Genomic DNA, 20,803 nt, shown 5'->3' with positions numbered 1-20,803 from the left:
AGGACTGACTGCCCGACGACCCAAGGCAAGTCTCAGCACAGCGCAGCACGACTGGACGCTCTCCTCCCTGAGCCGGAAAGTCACCACCGCCGCCTGATTTCGCTGGCTGCTGTTACTCGAGCCCTGCTCGGCGCCTTGGGCCGAAGCCCTATTCCGAGCCTGCATCGCATTGCTTGAAGCTATTGCCGTCTCCTTCGTTGTGCATATCTTATTACCGCAACATCTTATCACGGTGGAATGTCTATTCTAATCTGAGCTGGTGTTTGAAGCCGTGTGTGGCTGGGAGTGAGGGTTGTTCTCCTCGTAGAAGACGACGACAATCGGAAGTCGGGTTCATGGTTGGACATAGACTCCATCATCCTATTAGTCGGCTCGACTAGCTATTTTAAAATTTACATCTGACAGTATCAACTTCCACAATTACCACTCGTCACTTGCACGATTGTGGAGGGTTGCCTTTCACTGCAGTCAAGTCTTCACATATTCATTCATTTATACATGTATCTCCTGCCTCATCCAATCTTCAAGTCCAAATCGATGCTAGCGTACCGTCTCTGTGGAACGACGCCACAACCTAAAAATTAGCCCGCCACGCTAGCTTGGAAGATCACCTGGCTGCGTGTGGCTCGCGCAAACCTTCTTCGTTTCGTCACAAACAAAGAAACAACCACATCGACGACACTCTCCAAAAATGATCCGAGGCGAGAGATTCGAGCTGAACCTGGACTCGGATGATGAGCATGATGGAGAGCAGCAGTCGGTGCCTGTACCGGGGGCTTTCGTCGGAGACGTGCTGGAGCGCAAGCCTGCCGCTCCCAAGCCGCCTACTTTGCCTGCCATGAAGAGTAAACGCGGGTTTCCCGAGCATAGGAAGAGGCCTGTCGAGAGCAGGTTTAAGCAGCAGAAGGCAAACGCTCAAGGTCAGAGAGCGCCCGCTGCGACGGTTGAGAACGATGCGCCGGCGGTATCTGAGAATGCGAGTGCCAGTCACACCAGTGGCAAAGTGAAAACTTGGGAGGAGGAAGAAAAGGAGCGGATAGATCAGGAGAATCGTCAGAAGATCGCGCAGATGTCACCTGAAGAGATCAAGGAGGAGAGGAGGGAGCTGGTGAGCAGTCTGGGACCGGAGCTTCTGCAGAGACTACTACAAAGGTCGAATGTCGCGAGTGGAAGCGAGGAGACAGATCTGTCACAGCCGATGGATACTACGCCTAAAGTCGAGGCACCGAAGCCAAAGACAAAGCCCGAAAAGACAGTCACCTTCGAGGAGCCCGTCAAAGAGGACGTCCAAGAAAAAGAAGAACCCATCGAAGACGACCCAACCCCTCCAACCGACACCCTCCCTCACGACACCATCCACTTTCCACGCCCACCCCAACCACCACCCCTCGACCCGTCCTCCTCAACCTTCTTCACCGACCTCCACGAAAAGTACTTCCCGACCCTCCCGTCGGACCCAGACAAACTCGAATGGATGCAGTCCACCGACAAAGACTCCTCCTACGACCCCACCGCCACCGCCTTCAACGCAACCGACATCCGCTTCAACTTCAAAGGCGAGCTCATCCCACCCAAGACCGCCTCCGAAATCCCCGTCACCGCCGGCTTGCACCATCACGGCGACGCCCCAGATGCCGCGGGGTATACGGTCGCTGAGCTAGCACATCTCGCCCGCTCGACCTACCCGGCGCAGAGGTGTATCGCATTTCAAACGCTCGGACGAGTGCTTTATCGACTGAGTAAAGGGGAGTTTGGCAACGCTGCGGACGCTGATACGCCTGAGACGTTGGACTCGACAGACAACCTGAGGGAGTTGGCAAGGGGCTTGTGGCATGAAGTAGAGAGATTGAAGGTGATTCAAATTCTGGTGGACGAGAGTGAGGGAAAGGGCGTTGATGGCGGCAGACATTTGAGTGCGAAGTCGTATGCTACGGAGGCGGTGTGGCTGTGGCGGAAAGGGGGTGGGAGGAGGTGGAAGGCGGCGTAGAAGTACATCGTACGACAAGGCCATTCCAATGCTGCCCGAAATGCTCAATACTCACCATATTTCCATACCGTGAGCTTTTGCCTATATACATTGATCAATCGACCAGAGCTTCCCGCATCGGCAAGCGTCGCGACCCTCGGCTCGACATGCCGAACGAATGACCCTACCGATCTCAAGCTTTCTTCTGGTGATGAGGTGCTCGCTGTAGATAGAAGCCCTACATCCAACTCTCGGGAACCGATCGTCTCAACCTCACCTCTAATTTCCATAGGTCTCACTATCACCACAAACCGACACCCCCTCTATACATGAACATCCTCTCCCGCCGCATCGCAAAAAGAAACCCAATACGAACCCCCACACCTCTCACCACAAAGGCCTATCCCACCACCACCACCACCACCACCACCACATCAAGCCTCCCCAAAACCCTCCAGTCCAGCAGAACGCTCTACCACAAAGTCGGCGGCAGCCAACAAGAACAAGAAATCATGGAAGGCCTCCCCCACCTGGACCCCATAACCCCCCTCTCCCCAACAGTAACCCGCATCCTCGGCCACAACCCCTCCAAATTCACCCTCCAAGGCACAAACACCTACCTGATAGGAACAGGCCCCACGCGCCTCCTCCTCGACACAGGCGAAGGGAAGCCCGAATGGCTGTCCTCCATCCGCGAAGCGCTCGAAACCGCAGGACCGGATGTGAAGATTAGCGACGTGATTCTAACCCATTGGCATCCCGACCACGTCGGCGGCGTCAAGGACGTGTTATCCCTCCCCGGTCATGGAGATGTGCGGGTTTGGAAACACAGTCCGGATGAAGGTCAACACCCGATCCCCTCCAACAAAGTCTTCCACACCCCCGGCGCCACCCTCACAGCGCACCACACGCCGGGTCACACGACGGATCACATGTGTTTCCTGCTCCACGAGGAAAACGCCCTCTTCACCGGCGACAACGTCCTCGGGCACGGGACGGCTGTGTTCGAAGATCTCGCGGCGTACATGTCCTCCCTAGAGAAAATGGCCGCGGTCGAGGGGTTCACTGGACGGGCGTACCCGGCGCATGGCGATGTGATCGAGGACGGGAGGGGGAAGGTACGGGAGTACATTTCGCATCGCCAGCAGCGCGAAGATCAGATTTTGAAGGTTTTGGAGGAGCAAGGAGGGGGAGGGGAACTGGGGAGTATGGAGATTGTGAAGGTGGTGTATAAGGATTATCCGGAGAGTTTGTGGGCGCCGGCGGAAGGGGGTGTGAAGCAGGTGTTGAGGAAGTTGGAGGGGGATGGGAGGGTTGTGGAGGGGAGTAAGGGGAGTGGGAAGTGGAGGTTGAGTGGGAAGGCGGCGTTGTGATTTTTGAATGAGGGATTGAAGCGTCGTGAATGAAGTAGGATCTATCTATACACTCCCCACGCATCCATCTACTTCTTCTCATCCTTTCCATCCTCCTCCTTCTCCACGCTCTCCGTCGTAGCTTCACTAGGCGCTGCTCCGTCATCCGTCACAGGCGCCTCTTCCTTCGCAGCATCGCCTTCTTCGACGGGGAAGTCTGCCTCTGGAGCCGGTTGTTGCTCTTCGCCGAGTTCTTTGGCGACGTCTGAGACTTGATCCAACGTTGATGAGCTCTCGCCTTCGGGGGCTTGGGTGGCTTGGACGTCGGGCTCTGATGCTGGAGTTGTAGAGGCTGATTGGTCTTCACCAAGTTCTTTGGCGACGTCTGAGACTTGATCAAGCGTGGATCCGCTCTCGCCCTCGGATACGGATTCAGGAGCTTGAGTGTCGGGTTCTGACTCTGGCACGGAAGAGGATGATTGGTGGTAGAGTTGGTCCACGCCGCCGAATTGCGCGAGGTCTTCGTCGGAGAGGTCGTGTTCTTTGTAGTTCTCATTAGTGAGGGATTGGTCGAGTGTTTCTGATGCTGAAGAGGAGTAGACGTCGTCTTCTTCCAGCTCATCTTCTGCAAGTAATAACTTTTCTTCGGCTTCTTCCATCGCTACAGCTTGTTCCCCATCTTGCTCAGACAGGGACGCGCCGCTTTTCTCTTGCAGAACCTTCTCTGCTTGGTCGAGAATGCGCTGGTCTTCAAGGTGTTGCTTGACTTCCACGCCTTCAAGTTCATTAGGCAGATCCAGGTCTTCGGCGGGTAGTGCTGAAGGTTGCCGCTGCTGTGGCTTTGCCCGCGATCTTCTCAACTTCTTCGGCGGCTCCAGTCCATGTATCGCGGGATATGTGACGATCTGCTGCTTCGCGAGTTCGAGCCTCCTCTTTTGTCCCTCTTGCCCTGCCCGTCCAAGCACACCCGCAATGACTTGCACACATCGCAGACTGTCGTCGTTGGCAGGGATAGGATATGTCACCCACGTCGGATTGCAGTCTGTATCCACGATGCCGATGGTGGGGATGTTGTTTAAGCCACACTCGTGCAGTAAGACATAGTTCTCCACGGGGTTCAAGCAGACAACCAGATCAGGTTTCACAGCAGCTTTCACGCCCAGCTGGTCTTCGAAGCCAGGGACTTCCTGGTCGAACTCATTAACCACCTTCTTCTCGCATTTGCCTAGAATCTGCTGTCCGTTGGTGATGCTTCCAGGAATCCATCTGGTGAAAAGATGGCAGCCTTTTGCCAGTGATGCGGCGCGTACAACGGCACGTGCTTGTCCTTCTCGTGTACCCACGAATAGCACCAGTCCGCCTCTTTCGGTCACGCCATTGACGATTTTACATGCTCTTCGCAGATGTGCTGCTGTTGTCTCGAGCGAGATGATGTGGATCGGTGACTCGCCATCGATCTTGCGGCCTCTGACACCAAAGATATACCTCGCATTGGCTGGATGCCACAGTGAAGTGGAGTGTCCAATGTGTGCCTGAGAAGCGAGCAGCAGCTCAAGGGTGATGTCCTTCGGCGAGGGCGGATTCGATAAAAGTTCATGGGGTTTATAATGCGGCGCAATGGTTGCTCCCAAATGGCCAATCGTGGCTTTCTGGTGCTGGCGAAAAGCGTAGTCTTGCGCTACAGGATCATTGGGGTCGTTTATATGCACGCTCCGAACATTGGGGATTGAGTCGAGTTGTCTCTGGGCGATTGAGCCTGGGTCTACGAAATCCGGCTTTTCTGTTCGCTCGGTCGATTCGGTTTCTAGGGAGTAGAATCGTCGTGATGCGCGGAGGGGATTGGAAGGTTTTGGGAGGGCGAGTCGGCCTGCTTTTCATTAGCATTTGATTGAAGACATTGATGAGACTGCGATACCATGCCGCAGCCGTAGCGCTCGTATTATCATGATGTGGTGTGTAGAAAGTGCAGCATGCAGGTCTCGCCGTCGACTTTCATCCCGTCCAATGCTTGGCATCCCCGAAGCAGCCCGCAAAGCTGCCAACCACTCACCTCACGTCTAGATATCATTTACCCAATGCTTCCACATGCACATCCTCACCACTCTTCATGCCATGTCGCGCAGCTACAGTATGCCGCCAGGCTCCTCAGTGCCTCTGGATCACCGATGATATCCTCGCCGAAGCTTTCGATCGATTTGCTCGCGTGTCCAACACCCACAGACGTCGAGCGGAGGGAAGACGATATGGCAGCAATGTGCCGGGGCCATTGGAGGCTCACAGGCGCTCAGCAAAGAGGAGGATGGGTGTCGCCGCGGTAGCGAGTTCGATGCCCTCGCCTGGGATTGACCTGGGAGCGCTATTTGGTCTTGGAGGGTTCACGCCGGAGAGGAAGATCGATGACTGGAAATGGCAGCCACCTGGGGTCAAAGAGACACCAAAACCAACGCGTTGGAACCTTGGAGTCGGTCAGAGGGCCAGGAAGGATCGATGGGAGACTTTTCTGGAAGTGCCTGAGGAATCCTCGCCGGAAGTTCGAACGCAAAAGAGCAAGCAGGCTTTCGAGGAGATGCTTTTACGGTTGAAGGGAAATGATCAGCCTAGGTCAGAAGATACCAAAGATCTCTTTGACTTCCTTCAGACTGCAGAAAACGAGCCAGAAGCTTGCAATACCCTTCGGTTGGCTGAGTGGTTGATCGCGCGAAATTCAATGGACGCCAACTTCTCTGCGTTTTACGAGCTGTTGCTTGGGAAAGTCAGGCTACAAACCCTAGGCCATGGCGAGTTGACATCGATTATGTCGCTTCTGTTGAAGGATACCAATGCTGCACGACATGTGGCGGAGATGGCTCATCTCCTGGATACGCTACCTACAGGAGGAGCCTTGGCCTACACATGTGCGGCTCTTACTCGCATGCTACAAGCCGATATGACAGAGCCGGCTTCATTCCCTCGGCTTCAAGTTTGGTCACAGGTAGTTCGGGCAGCCCAGCGTCTACAAGGAGACCGTCCGCAAGCCGTCCCCTGGCGTGGCGTCTACGACATTCTTGCAAGGCGTTTTCCAGACTTCACTTCGCTCAAAGACCACTTCTCCACCATGAAGCGGATGGAACTCTGTCGCGTCCTCTTGCGACATTGGGTTCCAGTCATGTCGATCAATGGACAAGAGGATGGCAAGGAAATGACCGTGACGGCTGTAGACGGCTCAAAGTGCCTGATGCGACAAAAAGAGCACAGACCTCACGTTGACAAACTTGTGGAGGACTTCGAGTCGCTCGCTGCGAGATGCATGACTCGACGTGAGAAAGCGAGCGGATTTGGGTCCGTGCCACAGCTAATTGCCGTTCTTCACCATCATCGAGTACCCTACCTGGAGTTGTGCAACGGCCTCTTCGATGTCCTATTGCAATCGGCCTCCACAGGTGGCGTCTACCGCGTATTTTACGGAATCACACACCACGCTGGTATCGGCATTGACAACGAGCTTGCGCAAAGGCTAATACGTTTCTTCATCGATAAAAGCCAACCCAACCTTGCGGAGAAAGTCTTCCATGCTGTCCCTTCTCTACCGCTCAGCACTTGTTATGAGCTCCCAATTTTCATTGCACGAGACCGTCGCTGTCGCGCTACACGACTCTGGACAATTTTACAGCGCCTAACACCAGAAGATAGTGTCCCGTCAGGACAACGAAATCATCCCAGGAATCGTTTGACTCCAGAGCATGTCGACCTCATCCACTTGGTGGCCTTTTACATCTCTCGATCGCAGCACATGAATCCGCGGAGCGCTTTCCGCCGCATATGGGAGTGCTACCTTTTCCTTCGCGATCGCAAGGCGCCGGTCAAGCCCATGCTGACACGAGCACTCGTCACGGCTGCAGTTGTTCGTCCCCTCGAAGCATCTCAAGGGGTTAGCAAAATCCAGTTCCACTACGTTCTCATGCTCGTGGCGAGAGTGGAAGGACGAGGAGCCGCGGAATATCTTGACCGTGTAGCTGGGGAAATCTGGAACAAGCACGTTTATCCAAGGGTTCGTGAGAGAAAGGCGATCACCGACCTGCAGCACTTCTCTAGTTCGTCGACAGAAGAGCAGGCCAAGGCCAATGCTACCAGGACAAGACTCCTTACAGCAACAAAGCGGTTTCGTACGGAGAGAGTGTGGTTGGATCCCGAGAAAGTGAAGCGACGATGGAACGCTTTTGACTATGAACCATTTGCCGGCCCTCTTGATGCGGAAAACATCTATGCTGCTAGTTATCGTGAGGCGGTTGCAGAAGAGACTGGTGGATACACGCCATTTCAACTTGCAGAGGATACATCTTTCCCTAACCTACGCGATGGGGCACAACAGATTCCATTATCTGAGGACAAACCGTCTCACCCACCAACGGTTCCCGAACCCAACGAGGCCGGAGAGGAACCTGATGCATTAGAAACGCCTCAGCGGCCGGTAGTTCTGCGAGACTTCCCTTCAGACAGAGGTTCTGCAAGTTTGACCGGCCCGCCCGCCGATGTGCCACGATCTGGCCTGGGCTATGTCAATTTGCCTCACTCGGTCATTCAAGATGCCGTCGAGAGTCCAGCAACGTCACAAGCTCGTTCTGTGTCCGAGGAATCGGCCGACCCAACTTCTCGTGTGACAGTCTATAAGCCAATAACCAGTACAGCATCGAGCGAGCAAGACTTGTCAAACAACGGAAGCACGGTTTCATTACTAGGCGCGTCACAGGATTTTCCTGCTCAGACTTCCCAAGTGGGCTCGAAATTGAGGATATTGCACCACGCTGCTAGTCCTACCGACAAGAGGCGAGGAACGTTGCGTCCCCCAACATCAGAAGAGGTTCTCTCAGATCCAAGCATGTATTGGAAAGCGCGCAACGTCACGCCAGCGGAGACCTGGAGGCTAAAGCTTCATGCTACCTCATTCATTTGGAGGCGCGTGCCTTTGGATTCTAGAGCAATACGGGGAGAGGGTTTGAACACGAAACAACCGAACCCCACGTCGACTCGGCGACCTGGTTCAAGCGGAGGACGTCAGCCTTCAGCAGGAATAAACGAGGCGGAGGCTGCGTCCAGTGTTGCTGCGTTAGCAGGCAGGAAGACCAAGTCGAGGCAGGTGCCTCGGCTTGCCGCTGAAGAAGGACGCAGTCCCGCAGACTCGTCAACTCCCTTCGAAGAGGCAAGCACATCACCAAACGTTGTGACGGAGTCCACCTTGACCAGCATCGTGGAAAGCCAATGCCAGCAGAGCACGACACGTTCAGCTGACAATGAGCCTCGCTACAGATAAGTGACTGCATCTCCTGGCGCAAAAGCTCGAGAGGAAACCATCGTCTCTTCTTGCAGTGCAATAACCTGTTCACCAAAATAACCTGGGCCAGGTTGCAGCTTAAGACCAGGCAATACATGCTGAATGGCCAGCAGGAGGAAGCTGAGGTGATAAAGCGGGTGATTGAGCAGGCAGCTCGGCTCAGGGCGGAGTCTGGGGGTGAGCGTGAGGGTGGCGAGACCGGGAAGGCAAAGAAGGACCCAGCACAATAGCGAGTGCGCATTCGGAGGTCAAGCGGGGAGAGACTGTTCGAAGAAATGGGGCGAGAGTGATTTTGGCCTGGTCGACAGGCTCTACTCCCGGGAAAGGAGAGCACGTAGGATGCCAGGAATGTTCATATGATACCCCAGTCGAGAAATGTGAGTGACTGTTTCTGATGAAGCGACGTTTCTGTCTCAACAAAGTCACAGGAGAGACTCGAGCTTAACGGGCATATGGGTTGTTTACTTTACTATCAGCTGGTGAATGCTCCGCTTCGAGAAGCTAGACCTTGGTGCTTGTTACATTTAGGAGCATCCGCCATGCACGTGCAAGAGAGCGGAAATTCTGACATGGTTTGAAGTTTGAGGTAACGCTCTATTCACTTCCTAGCGAGTGACTAGGAGCTGACATGTGACAGTCCACACTTGGCCCATGCGTCGTCCCTTGCCTCTCGCCTGTCCGACTTGAACTTAAGACCACTTCACTCTGGGCCAACACCTTACCATCCATACACAAGCAGCACGGGCGTTTTCCTCGCTAGATTGTCCAAAATGACGACCACAACTCCCGGCTCCACGCTACCTCTTCTCGCACCGGACCTGACGGTAACGAGTATCTTTGTCGGCACAGAGCCACGCTACTTTACCGTTCACAAGAACCTTCTTTGTCACTACTCGAATTACTTTCGCGCCGCTTACGATTCAGGGATGAAAGAGGCGCATGAGCATCGGTTCGTCCTCACGGATGATGTCGACCCTGCGGCCGTCTCGACACTAATCACTTGGATGTACACCGGGATGATACCGCTGAGTCTGGGGTCTGAGTACGATGGATCTGATGAGGAATATGTCGAAGGCGACGATCATTCGGACACTACCGATTCGGACGCGGGTGACGAACCCAACAGTGAAATGACGCCTGAGGAAGAAGAGTTTTACATCGCCATAAACAACAACCTGCGCGATCGACATTCCAGCCTCGAGCTTGCACTGCCAGATCGCTGGGAAGTCATGAGACAACATTGGCACGGCCAGGAGGTTCTCGAATTAGACGACGGCGACGACTCGAACGGCAAATCCTTGCCGAAGATGCAAGGCAACGAGTATGGGTTCTGGTCTTCGATGCACCAGGGTCGTCCAGAGCAGCATTACTTTCTAGCCGTCGATCCCTATGCTACGGAGGGGACGGAAGCGACAGAGTTGGATGTGCATCAGCTGCGAGTCATCATCCAACTGGCGGAGGTGCATAGGACTGGACACGAGCACGTCTCGAAATGGAAAGAAGTTCTGGAGCAAAAGGAGGCAGAACAGGGAGAGACCGACGACGACGAGGCCGACGATCCATCTACCGACATCTTCGACGATCTAGCCAATCTGTACATCCTGGCGGACCGCTGGCGAACAACCCCTCCGCACTTCCCTCATTCGCGACGGTCATCACCGCTTTCGAGAACCTCCCCTCGACGTCCAAATTACGGCTCTGGATGGTCCACGTCTTCGCCTACGAGTGGGATCCGGAGATGGACAGTCCTAAGGAGGTCGCTTTGCGTGACTTCTTGCCGAAGGAGTTTCTTTTGGAGATGGCTTTGGTGAATGCTAGACGATTGCCGAGGAGATTGAGCGGGGAGACGGCGCTGCTTGATGCGGATTTGTGCTACTTTCATGATCATGTTACGCATGATCAAATGGTGCAGTGTCGGACGAAGAGGGGAGTCATCGTTGGTGAGGAAGATGACGAGGAGGAGGACGACGACGACGACGTCGACGTTGAGGGAGGCGATGGGGAAAGCAGCGAAGAGTCTGGTGATGAGGAGGATATCGCCATGGATGGAGCGTAGATATTATACTATCAGAGCATTGAGATGATCTGCACTCGCTACTCGTCGAACTTGTACCACAACGCTGAGAGCAACATTGACGTCGGCCTAAAGTCCAGTCCAGCAAGAGAGCCGCGAAGACTTTTTGCGTTGATAAAAAGGACCATTGCATGCAATGCCGTGCCTACTAGATAACCCTCGCTCACAGTATCAGAACGGGAAAAGGATGCGATGAACGCAGTGGTATGCTTACTAATCATGCGAGTAGTATCTTCCGCTCGTTTCGGTCAAGGTACGCTCATCAAGCTGACAACTTGCCATGATTTCATTGCTACCTGAGAGGCGCGATTTGCATGGCGGTGCCTTAGGGCACGATCCACTCTGGAACGGACTTGCTATTGAAGGACTTACTCCATATTAGCTCGCTGTCTCGTCCAAACCCTCTCCCCCGGGAGTCGTGGAAAAGGTGTCTTCTGTAGCATCACACTATCAAAGTATTTCCTCAAAGGCCCTTTCAAGTGGCTAACCGCGTTGCACTCCAAGAGCAAGGAAGCGACAATCAGTTCCAGGGTTGAGAATCAACTGCGATGGCCGCAGAAACTGCAGAGGCCGTAAAGTATGGCACAGAGTTCAGAAACGACATCCCTACCGGCCTCGACGTGGTGGAGAAGCACAGCGGGGCCGTCGAAGGCATCAACATCGTGCTTACGGGCACATCTGAAGGCTCGATAGGAGCTGAGGCCGCGAAAGCACTCGCGGCGAAAGGGAAGCCTGCGAAGATGTTTCTCCTGGCACGGACGGAATCCAAAGTTGCACCAGTACTCAAGGCGATCAAGGATGCGAACTCCTCAGTCGAAGCAGTCTTCGTTCAGCTGGATCTAATGGATCTCGACAGCGTGCGCAAGGCAGCGAACGCCGTTCTTGCCCAGACCAGTCAAATTCATATCTTGATGAACTTCGCCGGCATCTTCATCAGGCCGGAGTACGTGCAATCAAAACACGACGTCGAGCAGCACTTCGCCACCAACCACCTCGGCCACTTCCTCCTCACAAACCTCCTAATGCCAGCCATGATCGCCACCTGGCCACACGCCCGCATCGTCCAGCTCTCCAGCGGCGGCCACATCATCTGTCCACTCCGGCTCGAAAAGATGAACTTCGACAACGGGGAGACCTACCACCCCTGGGAGGCCTACAGCCACGCCGACTCGGCCTGCATCCTCTTCGCGCGGGAGCTGGCAAGACGCCTGAAAGCTAAAGGCTTCAAAACCGCTGCCTTCTCCGCGAATCCAGGGTTCGTCCCGGATTCGAATCTGAATAATCATCTACCGCCGGATCATATGAAGGGGGCTTTTGAGAAGTATCTGGAGTTTCATGAGAGTGTTCCGGGGGATGTGGATGAGGGGGTTCTTTCGCTGGAGCAGGGGCCTGCTACGCCGTTGATTGCGGCTTTGGATTCGGTGTTGGCGGGGTGGGAGGGAGCCTATGTTAGTGATGGTGTGGCGGTGGCTGATAAGGATATGAGGGAGAAGTGGGTTGTGGATGATGAGTTGGCGAAAAGGTTGTGGGAGTTGGATGAGGAGTTGGTGGGTGAGAAGTTCTTGTGAATAATGTATCGTGGGAGATTGGTTCTTTGTATATCCCCAATATTCGCTATACTGAAATCATTAATATAATCAGTAGTAGATCGTGCAGGTGACGGGGAACGACAGGAGTGAAGTTCACATGCTCTCACCCAAGGTGCACGTGCCAAGCCCTTGCACCAATTCGGCTAGTCTATTCGCTTAAAGCAAAGCTTGCCGACCTCATGGCGTCTTCACACGCGTCCGGATTCTTTCTTTTCCTTGGTCCACACCTCTCGACATCTGTTACCGTCAGAGTTCAACACACTGGCAGATATCGCCGGCCTCCGTCTCTCGCACTGCCAGAGATAGAGACGCGGTAGACCGCTTCACCATCAGGTCACCAAAGCGATCTCTTCAAGAGGTAGTACCGCGTGCACTTTCCGTCGCCAAACAGGTGAAATCGAGCCTGCAGTTGTTCACAAGCAGTATTTCGGGCAACGAATTTATTCACATGTGCTAACACGCTGTCACACTTCTACTAGACGCAGATGTGAGAGACATCTTGACTTCTAATAGGTGGCGTTTTCAACCCTCTCCTCACCATCATCTCTCGACGCTCCACCTCCTCGGCTTGAGCACGATGGCTCCCATCAACCCTGCATTTTTCTGGATCCCTCGATCACAACTCTTGTCGTAGGCCCGGAGAAACGCAAGTATGTCGTCCACAAGGAGCTATTGCGAGAGAAGCTGGGATACTTCAAGTCGGCGTACAACACTCCGATGGCCGAGGCCACCAGCAATATTTTCGAGATTGATGACGTGCCCGACCTGGCTGTCAGATCGCTAATAGCATGGCTCTACACTGGCCAAGTCTACCTCGACCCTGGCAACACTGACGCAATTGATCACACTTCTAAAGACAATGTGCGGGTCAATGACAACCCCCTTGATGAATGGAAGGAGGAACCCGCGATGGAAGACGCGGACCAGCAACAGATCGATGAAAATGATCAAGCCCCGGCCGATGAGGATGAGGACGAGCAAAAGGAAGCTGACGAAGACGAGGACGAGGACGAGCAAAGCGGAATCGATGGGGATGAGTACGATCGAGACTCGGCTTATCAGGATGATGAAGTCGATTATGAGTACGAGTCTGGCTCCGAGCCTGACGACACTGAGATAGACCAGACGGACGAGTCAACTGTCTCCCTTCCATCCGCAAGCGAAGTTGAGGAGGGTCTGGAAGAACGCTTGACGAAGCACATCTTCCCTGACTCTGAGCTTTCAGAACTCGATGCATACCAAATCGGTGTACTCATCCATTTCCATTCCGGCAACTTCACAAGCTCTGGTCCGACGTTCGTGCCCAAATGGAGCTTGGCACTCGAACAGAAGCGCGAGGAAGTTCTTGATGAAGACGACGGACCCCTCGAACTGGATGTATACGATTGCCTTGTCGATCTTTACATCGTTGCCGATCGCTTCGATTGTCAGCCGCTGGGTCGCTATCTCGTTCGTCTTCTCGATGCCGAGCAGCGTGCCCAAGCGAACATGCTCCATGGTCAGGCATTGCCGACATTCCAGACCGCGAGCAAGGCTTTCGAATGCCTTCCACGATCATCGGAGCTTCGTCTATGGCTACTCTACATTTTCGCAAACCATTGGCGTCCCAGCGGTGACAGCGCAGAGCAGGTAGCCGCGCGAGACTTGCTGCCAAAGGAATTCCTGCTCGAGCTGGCGCTTACAGCAGCTGAGCGGGCTCAATTTACTGTCGGAGCTGAAGTTGTGCCATCGTGGCGCTTGCTGTGGATTGATCATGCCTACGCGCCTGCAGAGGCAATCGAGCCAGTGTGATTGAACTGAGGAAGATGGGCAACGAGGAGCATACGTAAGGCTGTGATTGGGTCCGATAAGTGAGAAAAGCAGCCTTATCTAAGGGATAGAGCATGGAAAGGAAGCAACGCGAGACATGCGTGAGTTGTACTGCGCCTTCCGTTGGCGAGAATCCTTTTGATCGCTAAGCACATACTGACTATAGGAGGGTAGCGGTGGGCGAACAGACAGCGATGTCTGCAAGTCTCTTCTCTGTATGTTGAAGACGGCAATAATCTCATCACGGCGAAAGACCAGTGCAGTGAGGATTGAGGAACCGAAGCACACAGAACAGTCATCATCAAAATGTCATCATGTCCTTCACTCCGCGTTACACTGCTGCGCTGGCAATCACATGACAATCAACCCAATCAACCCGAGCCAACAACTGAAGTCGACCATCATCCGGGTAACGGGGCCGACCGTCCATGGTACAGGCCGATGTCATTGCAAGGCACACCAGGCACCTCAGGCACCTCTCCCAAGCCCGCAGCCGATCGACCCGTCCACGTCCCTCGCCTCATATCACCTGCCACGCATGCGACATGTGCGAATGCACAAGCATATGCAGCGTCGGCAAATGCAGCCACAAACCTATCCATCTCCCACCGCAAGGAGGACCCTGAAAGGATCCAGACCCTTCGCGAACGCCACCCTGTCCTGGAGCTGTGACGCCTCGGTGGCTGTGCTGAAGAAGATCGTTACCATTGACAGTACATGATCGACTCTGTCGAACGTCAAGGCAAGCCGACGTCCAATGGCGGGGAGAACGTGGATGACTTCTCTTACAACACACCGCAACCGCACCTCGTCTCGCTGTACGTATGTATTCATCAGCTCAATGCAAGACGCGTGTGATGGCACATGGATTGATGAATATGCAATTTGCCACCCACTCTCGCATCGATTATCATTGCTGCTGCTTGGTCTCTTGTCGCGGGAACGGTGCATGATCCCGTCGCAAGCCAAACCATAGCTCGTAGGAGCGAGAACGATATGTGCGGCCACGTCAGACTGGCATTGCCTGAGAAGTGAGGCTTCAGAAACGGATGGGAATAGGAACAATTCTGGCCCCCTCCATCTTTCTCTCCATCACAAGACATGCTGGCAACAACGAGGCTATAGAACACCACACGAACGAGAATAGAATCCCGCCCAAAAATGACACCATCTACCCTACCCTCCCCATCGCCTCAATAATCGATAACAGAACAAGGCCCAAAATCACTATAGCACTCCCCTCCCCAGCCACCCACCCCAATCGAACCCTCTCACGTTTCACATCGACCCTCCCCGGAAGCAGCTACAGGGCACGAGTGGACTCCGCGGAACATACACATGCATCTCTTGCGGAAAAGTGAAAATCGCCTAATCTTCCCGCACTAATCTCCAAGGCAGATAGGATGTTCCAGGTACGTAGGCTTTCTGCACAGAAAAGTGTCCGTAGGGTTTTCGTCTCGTATCGTTTCGCGTCGGGGCCGATGAGGGCTGATTGACAGCGGTTAGATTTTTCCCGAACGGACGGGTCTGAGGCTCGTATAATGTGTTGTTAGCCGCGATGAACCTTGGTGGTTTGTAGACAAGGGGAGGATGGGAGGAGAGACCCTGAGCGCTGTTGACGACGACTGGAACGCTGCAGCCTGGAGTTTGTATCTGGAGAGGAGGCTCTGTGCTTCTAGCTCGGGAAATAATGGAGCGTGCGTGTGCGAGGTTGAAGAAACGCGCAGCAGAGACAAGACAAGCGACAAGTCATCAATGTCACACCGTTTGACAGGCCAATGACTCGTATGCTGCAATTCTCTTCTCATCTGATTTGATTATTTCCGTACTTGCTTGACCGACTAGTTGTCATTGCTAAAATCTGAAGCATCTCATTGTTGGGATCGGGGTATCTCCGTTACTTCTTCTTGATCTTGTGATCTGATCCTCAAGAACACTACCAACTATCCCACTCCTATCTCGAAAAACGCCAGTGACCCGTCCTCAGTCAATGTGAATTGCCCCTCGAGACAGCAGGAGTCCTGCTGCTGCTGCCACTGGCCCCTATTGAGTAGATAGAATCGAAAATAAAAATGTTCCCCTCGTGTGCAATAGACAATAGCTCTCCCCCCCCCCCTTTCCCCTTTCCTTCGCGCAGTCTCGTCGTCGTCTCTCGTGTAGCCGAGATGCCAGAAAGAATAAGTCCGTCCCAAAAAGTAAAACGCGTGTTGTGGGGTATCACAAAAGTAAAAGAAAGCCTCGATATCAGAAGGCTGTGGTATCTCGAGGGTGCGCGTGCGCGGCACACCAGGGGGTTTGATATCGTTTTGGAGTTTTCCGATCTTTCATGTACACTCATTTTTCGTTCTTCTTTCGATGAAGGTGTAGAGGAGGGAAAAAATTACATAGGCGTGCTTCGTCGAAAAACGGAATCGAATCGAATCGATCCGATGCGTTTGGGTTTCGTTGTTCTCGTCCGTTTCATTATGTATTAAGGGAGCGTGGTTTCGAGGTTCCATTCTGGCTCGTTCGTATCGCCAGAGGTACTTCGACTGGGGCAATCAAAAGCAAGACGCCAGGCATATATCGTAAGTCATCTCAATCAAAAGAGAAGCTTCAGTTCGTAGCCGCTGGTGTTGACATTCTCGACCGTGGATAAATCGCCATCGCACTGGATATCGGAGGCTCCCGAATCCCATTCCCGCTTGGGTTTCACTACTGGCGTGTTGGTGTCTTCTTCCTGAATCTCGCTGAATTCAGCTGTCATGTCCTGGCCTTCTGGCAGTTCGCGGACGCAGTCGTCGTCGAAGAGGATCTGCAGTCCATCCCTGTTGATTCGGTATGTGCGCAGGATGTCGGTGGGTTCGATGTTGCATTTCATGGCAATCGCGTTGGTGAAGTCTTTGAGGGTGCGCTTGGTGAGGTATATTGCCCGGTAGAAGTTGTCTGGAGGTGTCATGCCGATGATACGAGGTTGAACGAAGAAGGATGCAACCGGTTTCACCGTTCGCTCTGGAGGTGGCTGATATGTGTGGTCGACGCCCAGTGCTTCGATCCAGCCAGAGACAGAGCCATCCTTTGGAGATCTCGTCTTGATCTTGGTTGGATTCCCATCGGGAGGGCTTTGCAGGTGCTCAGAGATCGTCGGCTGAATGTCCATCGTCGCAGTCTGAGGATTATTCCTCCACTCATTCGAGTTGACTCTCGACGGTCCCCCGATCGGTGTCGGCTGCTGCATTGTCGAGTCTTTGCGGCTGCCGACCAGCGAGTTCGAGCTCGGTGTAGGCGATACCATCGACGAGTTTGCGCCGGTCTGGCTTTGCTTCTCCCAGATGCTACCGGAGGTTTCGCCAGAATCGCCTCTGACCAGCTCTTGCTCCCCAGTGAGCTTCACCGGGTGAATGTCAGGATCGTCTCCTTCATCACCGCGCAAGTAAAGCACACTCGCAGGCCTTGTCGATGTGAACATGTCTTGCAGTGTCATGAGCTTCATGTGAAGATCCTCTTCTGCGCTACCCCTGCCGCCGTTCGAAGTCACAGAGGTCATCGACCACGTTCTCCGATGCTTGGGGACTTTGCCAGGTCGATTGTCGAGGCCCTTCGCCATTGAAGCGCTCCGTTTCCTCTTCCCAAGATCGCGCATACCGGATTCGATCTGGGCAATCTGTTGGTTGAGCTTGTCGATGGTCTTCTTGACGTGCGCGACATCGTTGGAAAGCTTGCGCTCGGCACCATGGTCTCTGAACAGCTTCACCTTGCAGTAGCAGACTTCAGGGCCAGTTGGTGTTGCTGATCCCATCGCTAGATCTTCGACAGCCTCAGTCTTAGCACACAGCCTGACTGGAATGCCCTTGACACCTTTGGAGTGGCTGAAATCGGTCGAGAGGAAGTTGAATCGAACTGAGATGGGGCATTCCGAAGCGCCAGCAGAAGGAGTCCAGAGCACGCAAAAGCCGTCAAATGAAGCGCTTTCGAGTTCGATCTTGGGTTTGCTGGGATCTTCGGCGCCTCCACTTTGACCCGAGTCGACATACTCTACAGCCTGCAACCGACCGCCTCTTTGGTGGGCCTCGTTCGTACCGCGGCCCTCCTTCCAAAGCTGCCAGCAGGCTGCCGGCTTCAATCGTTGTTGCTCGTCTTCGAAAGACACACGCACGAAAGTTCGGTACTTTCCAGCGGGCGCGCCTTGTTGAAGCTGTGTGTCGACTACGTTGATAGTGTACGCTTGCCCTTTGTTCAAGTATGTGACGGGAATCTCGTCTGCGTGCTTGATCATGGCGGTGGGCGCGTTGAGTGTGACATGATATCGAAACCTGTAGACGTTAGCGCAGTCGCAGGACGATACACCTTGTCTGACTCACTTATCACCAGAGGGATGTAAAGGGGGTGGTTGCATCGTGTTTTGAAGATTCGGAGGCTGGAAGAGCATTTCAGGCGACGAGTGGTGATGGCTCATGCCCATGTCCATTCCAAGGTCGTCAACAGGCGACTCGCCAACCGGTCCCTCCATCGCATCGAACGAGTTCTGATGTGTGAACTGATGCGGCGGGAAGGCCTGCGGTTGGTGGTGCATCTGGAAAGGGTTGACATTCTGGAAAGGCTGCGTCTGGATATGCTGCGGGAGTTGAGTGTGGAAGCCATTGAACTGCGCGGCTTGCTGTCCAGCATGCAAGGCGCCCTCTGAAGTTGGCATTGACAATGGCGTGTTGAGTCCCACTCCGAGGCCCGGCGTGTGGAGGTCGCCGGCCTGGCTGTGGTAGAGGGTGTTGGTGCCGCCGGGCGTGGGCGTGTAGTAGCCCGGCAACTGGTTCGCGAACATGTTAAAGCTGTTGCTGTTTGGATCCATGAGAGACGGTGTGAGTCCAGAGGTTCCAAAATTCCACGCTTCGTTGGAGCCTCTTGGGGTGGGGTCTGCATCCTTGATATCGTGCGGCTGACTATTGTCAAGGGACCTGTCACGGAATCAGCGGTCGCGTTCTCTCACAACAAGACAAGCGGTCCCAGGCGCAGCCTGCTGGCACGGCGGTGCGCAGAGATCTCCACCTGGGTCGTCCAGCAGCGATACAGGGAGAAGCCTACCGCGGGTTAATCGGCACGTCGAGCGCCTCTGCGAGCGATGTCATCGGCTGTGTCTGGGCCGGCGCGCTCGATGTCGGCGGGTTGGTGGTCGAGAGGCTGGGGAAATTGGCCTTGAAGTCACGGTACAGCTCGTCGCTGGGCTTCTGCGACGTCGTCCTGCGAAGGGGATATATTGTTAGCACACGCACGCCTCAACGTTAAAGTTCCAGCGTTGCGCAACGCGGAGGCCGATCGTGTGGCAGTGGAGGCTGCTCTCGAGCGCGCTGCGTGGCAGCTGGCGGCGCTCCCATCGGGCCTGGGGGGCTTGCGGGGGCAGAACACTCACCTGTTTCGAAACATGGTCGGCCGTGTGAAGTCTAGCAACGCCGCTGGCGAATACTGAGGGCGGCGAGCATGTAAAAGAGCACGACGGTTGGCGGTCAGGTGTTTGGGCGCAGAAAGGTACCAGCCGTGAAACTGGGCGAGAGATTATGTTAAGCCACAGGTGGGCGTGCATGAATAAGACGGACGGGGAGAGCAGATACGCAGACAAGGGGCGGCTAGCGTGCTCCCACCAGTCCCGCGGGCTTGAGATCTGCTGCGTCGCTTCTTCCTTTGACAACAGTGATCGGAGGGTACTCCTATATGGCCGCAGAGACGCACCCGCAACGCTCCAGACTGGCGTCCACGCTGGCAGCCCGTCGTTATCGATTCGTGCCCCGTCGAATGGAAGCGAGGTGAACGGTGGCAGCCTCACGGCACAGCCACAGCAGAGTGGCGTTCGTCGATCGATGGATGATGTGAGTGGGCATCTCACGTATGCGGTGGATCCGTGCCACGTATCGTCTGCTGGTCGGGCGCCTCAGCGCAGGCACTAACGCTGCATGCCACCTCTGCACCATGCTCGAAGAGCTCTAGCTGTGGTTCTGACTGTGGCTCGTTTCGTCTCATGCTCCGTCTCCGCTTCGTGGGCTCCTCTCAGACGATGCGGTACGCCAGCGCGAGGGCTCCTCCAACTGCCGCTCGTCGTGGTTGCTTCTTTCCGGGTGGACATTGATGAGATACGGGCGCGCTATTGCGTTTTCCCCCGAATTGCTCTCATCTCGGGCACGTCAGCGTCGACACACTGAGTCACCGCGGCCATACCTCCAACAGGCAGCGCGCGATGCAGTCCTGCGCCTGGGGCGAATGGAGGCCAGGCTTGGGCAGAAACGTGGTACCCCCGCCGTCACCTAATTGCACTTGTCTCTGCTGTGAATAACAGCAACACCTCTCACCGTCTCAGCGCGTGTCAGTGACGTGCTGTCGAAGCCGTCCTTTCATCTGTCCGATGCTGCGCAGTGCCGCGAAAGGGGTCTTCCTTGCAGCACATCCCGCCGGCCAGACTGCCACACAAAACGGCTACCGGCGGTGCGTGGATACCAACATGTATCCAGTGACCGGCGACCATTCGGCCGGAGCACGCCGTCCGAAGAACAGCGCAGCGCAGCGCAGCAGCAACGCGAGGATTTCAGTTCAGAGCTGGTGTCGCTCTGACACCTCCAGCATGAAGTGTAAGCCCGCACACCGAAATCAAAGGGTCGTCGTCGTCTAAAGTTATGCGGCATTTTCATCTGACTTGCTGGAGCTAGCCGAAATGAACAAAACTCTAGACCCTATCGCACCGAA

General features: G+C 54.6%; 8 protein-coding genes across 8 annotated transcripts; 6 read left to right on the top strand and 2 right to left on the bottom strand.

Annotated features, from left to right (window-relative positions):
• Window positions 1–691: 691 nt before the first annotated feature.
• M409DRAFT_19378 (uncharacterized protein) lies at window positions 692–1,987 on the top strand (the record flags this gene model as incomplete). The annotated part of the gene is made up of 1 exon (XM_033804903.1): window positions 692–1,987. One exon carries the CDS (start codon window positions 692–694, stop codon window positions 1,985–1,987), a length of 1,296 nt encoding a protein of 431 aa, XP_033671448.1.
• A 491-nt stretch (window positions 1,988–2,478) lies between these two features.
• M409DRAFT_35930 (uncharacterized protein) lies at window positions 2,479–3,339 on the top strand (the record flags this gene model as incomplete). Its single annotated transcript, XM_033810472.1, has 1 exon — window positions 2,479–3,339. One exon carries the CDS (start codon window positions 2,479–2,481, stop codon window positions 3,337–3,339), a length of 861 nt encoding a protein of 286 aa, XP_033671447.1.
• Window positions 3,340–3,407: 68 nt separating this feature from the next.
• On the bottom strand, window positions 3,408–5,264 carry M409DRAFT_64251 (uncharacterized protein; the record flags this gene model as incomplete). The annotated part of the gene is made up of 3 exons (XM_033815987.1): window positions 3,408–3,611; window positions 3,657–5,185; window positions 5,234–5,264. The coding sequence occupies 3 exons, from the start codon at window positions 5,262–5,264 to the stop codon at window positions 3,408–3,410; spliced, it is 1,764 nt and encodes a 587-aa protein (XP_033671446.1).
• Window positions 5,265–5,425: 161 nt separating this feature from the next.
• Window positions 5,426–8,605, top strand: M409DRAFT_51579 (uncharacterized protein; the record flags this gene model as incomplete). Its single annotated transcript, XM_033811845.1, has 1 exon — window positions 5,426–8,605. The coding sequence occupies one exon, from the start codon at window positions 5,426–5,428 to the stop codon at window positions 8,603–8,605; it is 3,180 nt and encodes a 1,059-aa protein (XP_033671445.1).
• A 791-nt stretch (window positions 8,606–9,396) lies between these two features.
• Window positions 9,397–10,682, top strand: M409DRAFT_19374 (uncharacterized protein; the record flags this gene model as incomplete). Its single annotated transcript, XM_033804902.1, has 2 exons — window positions 9,397–10,043; window positions 10,214–10,682. 2 exons carry the CDS (start codon window positions 9,397–9,399, stop codon window positions 10,680–10,682), a joined length of 1,116 nt encoding a protein of 371 aa, XP_033671444.1.
• A 566-nt stretch (window positions 10,683–11,248) lies between these two features.
• Window positions 11,249–12,268, top strand: M409DRAFT_64250 (uncharacterized protein; the record flags this gene model as incomplete). Its single annotated transcript, XM_033815986.1, has 1 exon — window positions 11,249–12,268. One exon carries the CDS (start codon window positions 11,249–11,251, stop codon window positions 12,266–12,268), a length of 1,020 nt encoding a protein of 339 aa, XP_033671443.1.
• A 2,136-nt stretch (window positions 12,269–14,404) lies between these two features.
• On the top strand, window positions 14,405–14,770 carry M409DRAFT_51576 (uncharacterized protein; the record flags this gene model as incomplete). Its single annotated transcript, XM_033811844.1, has 1 exon — window positions 14,405–14,770. One exon carries the CDS (start codon window positions 14,405–14,407, stop codon window positions 14,768–14,770), a length of 366 nt encoding a protein of 121 aa, XP_033671442.1.
• A 1,909-nt stretch (window positions 14,771–16,679) lies between these two features.
• Window positions 16,680–19,495, bottom strand: M409DRAFT_64249 (uncharacterized protein; the record flags this gene model as incomplete). The annotated part of the gene is made up of 4 exons (XM_033815985.1): window positions 16,680–18,390; window positions 18,439–19,029; window positions 19,157–19,312; window positions 19,482–19,495. The coding sequence occupies 4 exons, from the start codon at window positions 19,493–19,495 to the stop codon at window positions 16,680–16,682; spliced, it is 2,472 nt and encodes an 823-aa protein (XP_033671441.1).
• Between the last annotated feature and the right edge of the window lie 1,308 nt (window positions 19,496–20,803).

Source organism: Zasmidium cellare (genome assembly GCF_010093935.1).
Source record: "Zasmidium cellare ATCC 36951 unplaced genomic scaffold M409scaffold_7, whole genome shotgun sequence".
Classification (NCBI taxonomy): Eukaryota; Fungi; Ascomycota; class Dothideomycetes; order Mycosphaerellales; family Mycosphaerellaceae; genus Zasmidium; species Zasmidium cellare.
The sequence above is the reverse complement of the archived record's forward strand: the minus strand, read 5'-3'. Positions and strand labels throughout refer to the sequence as shown.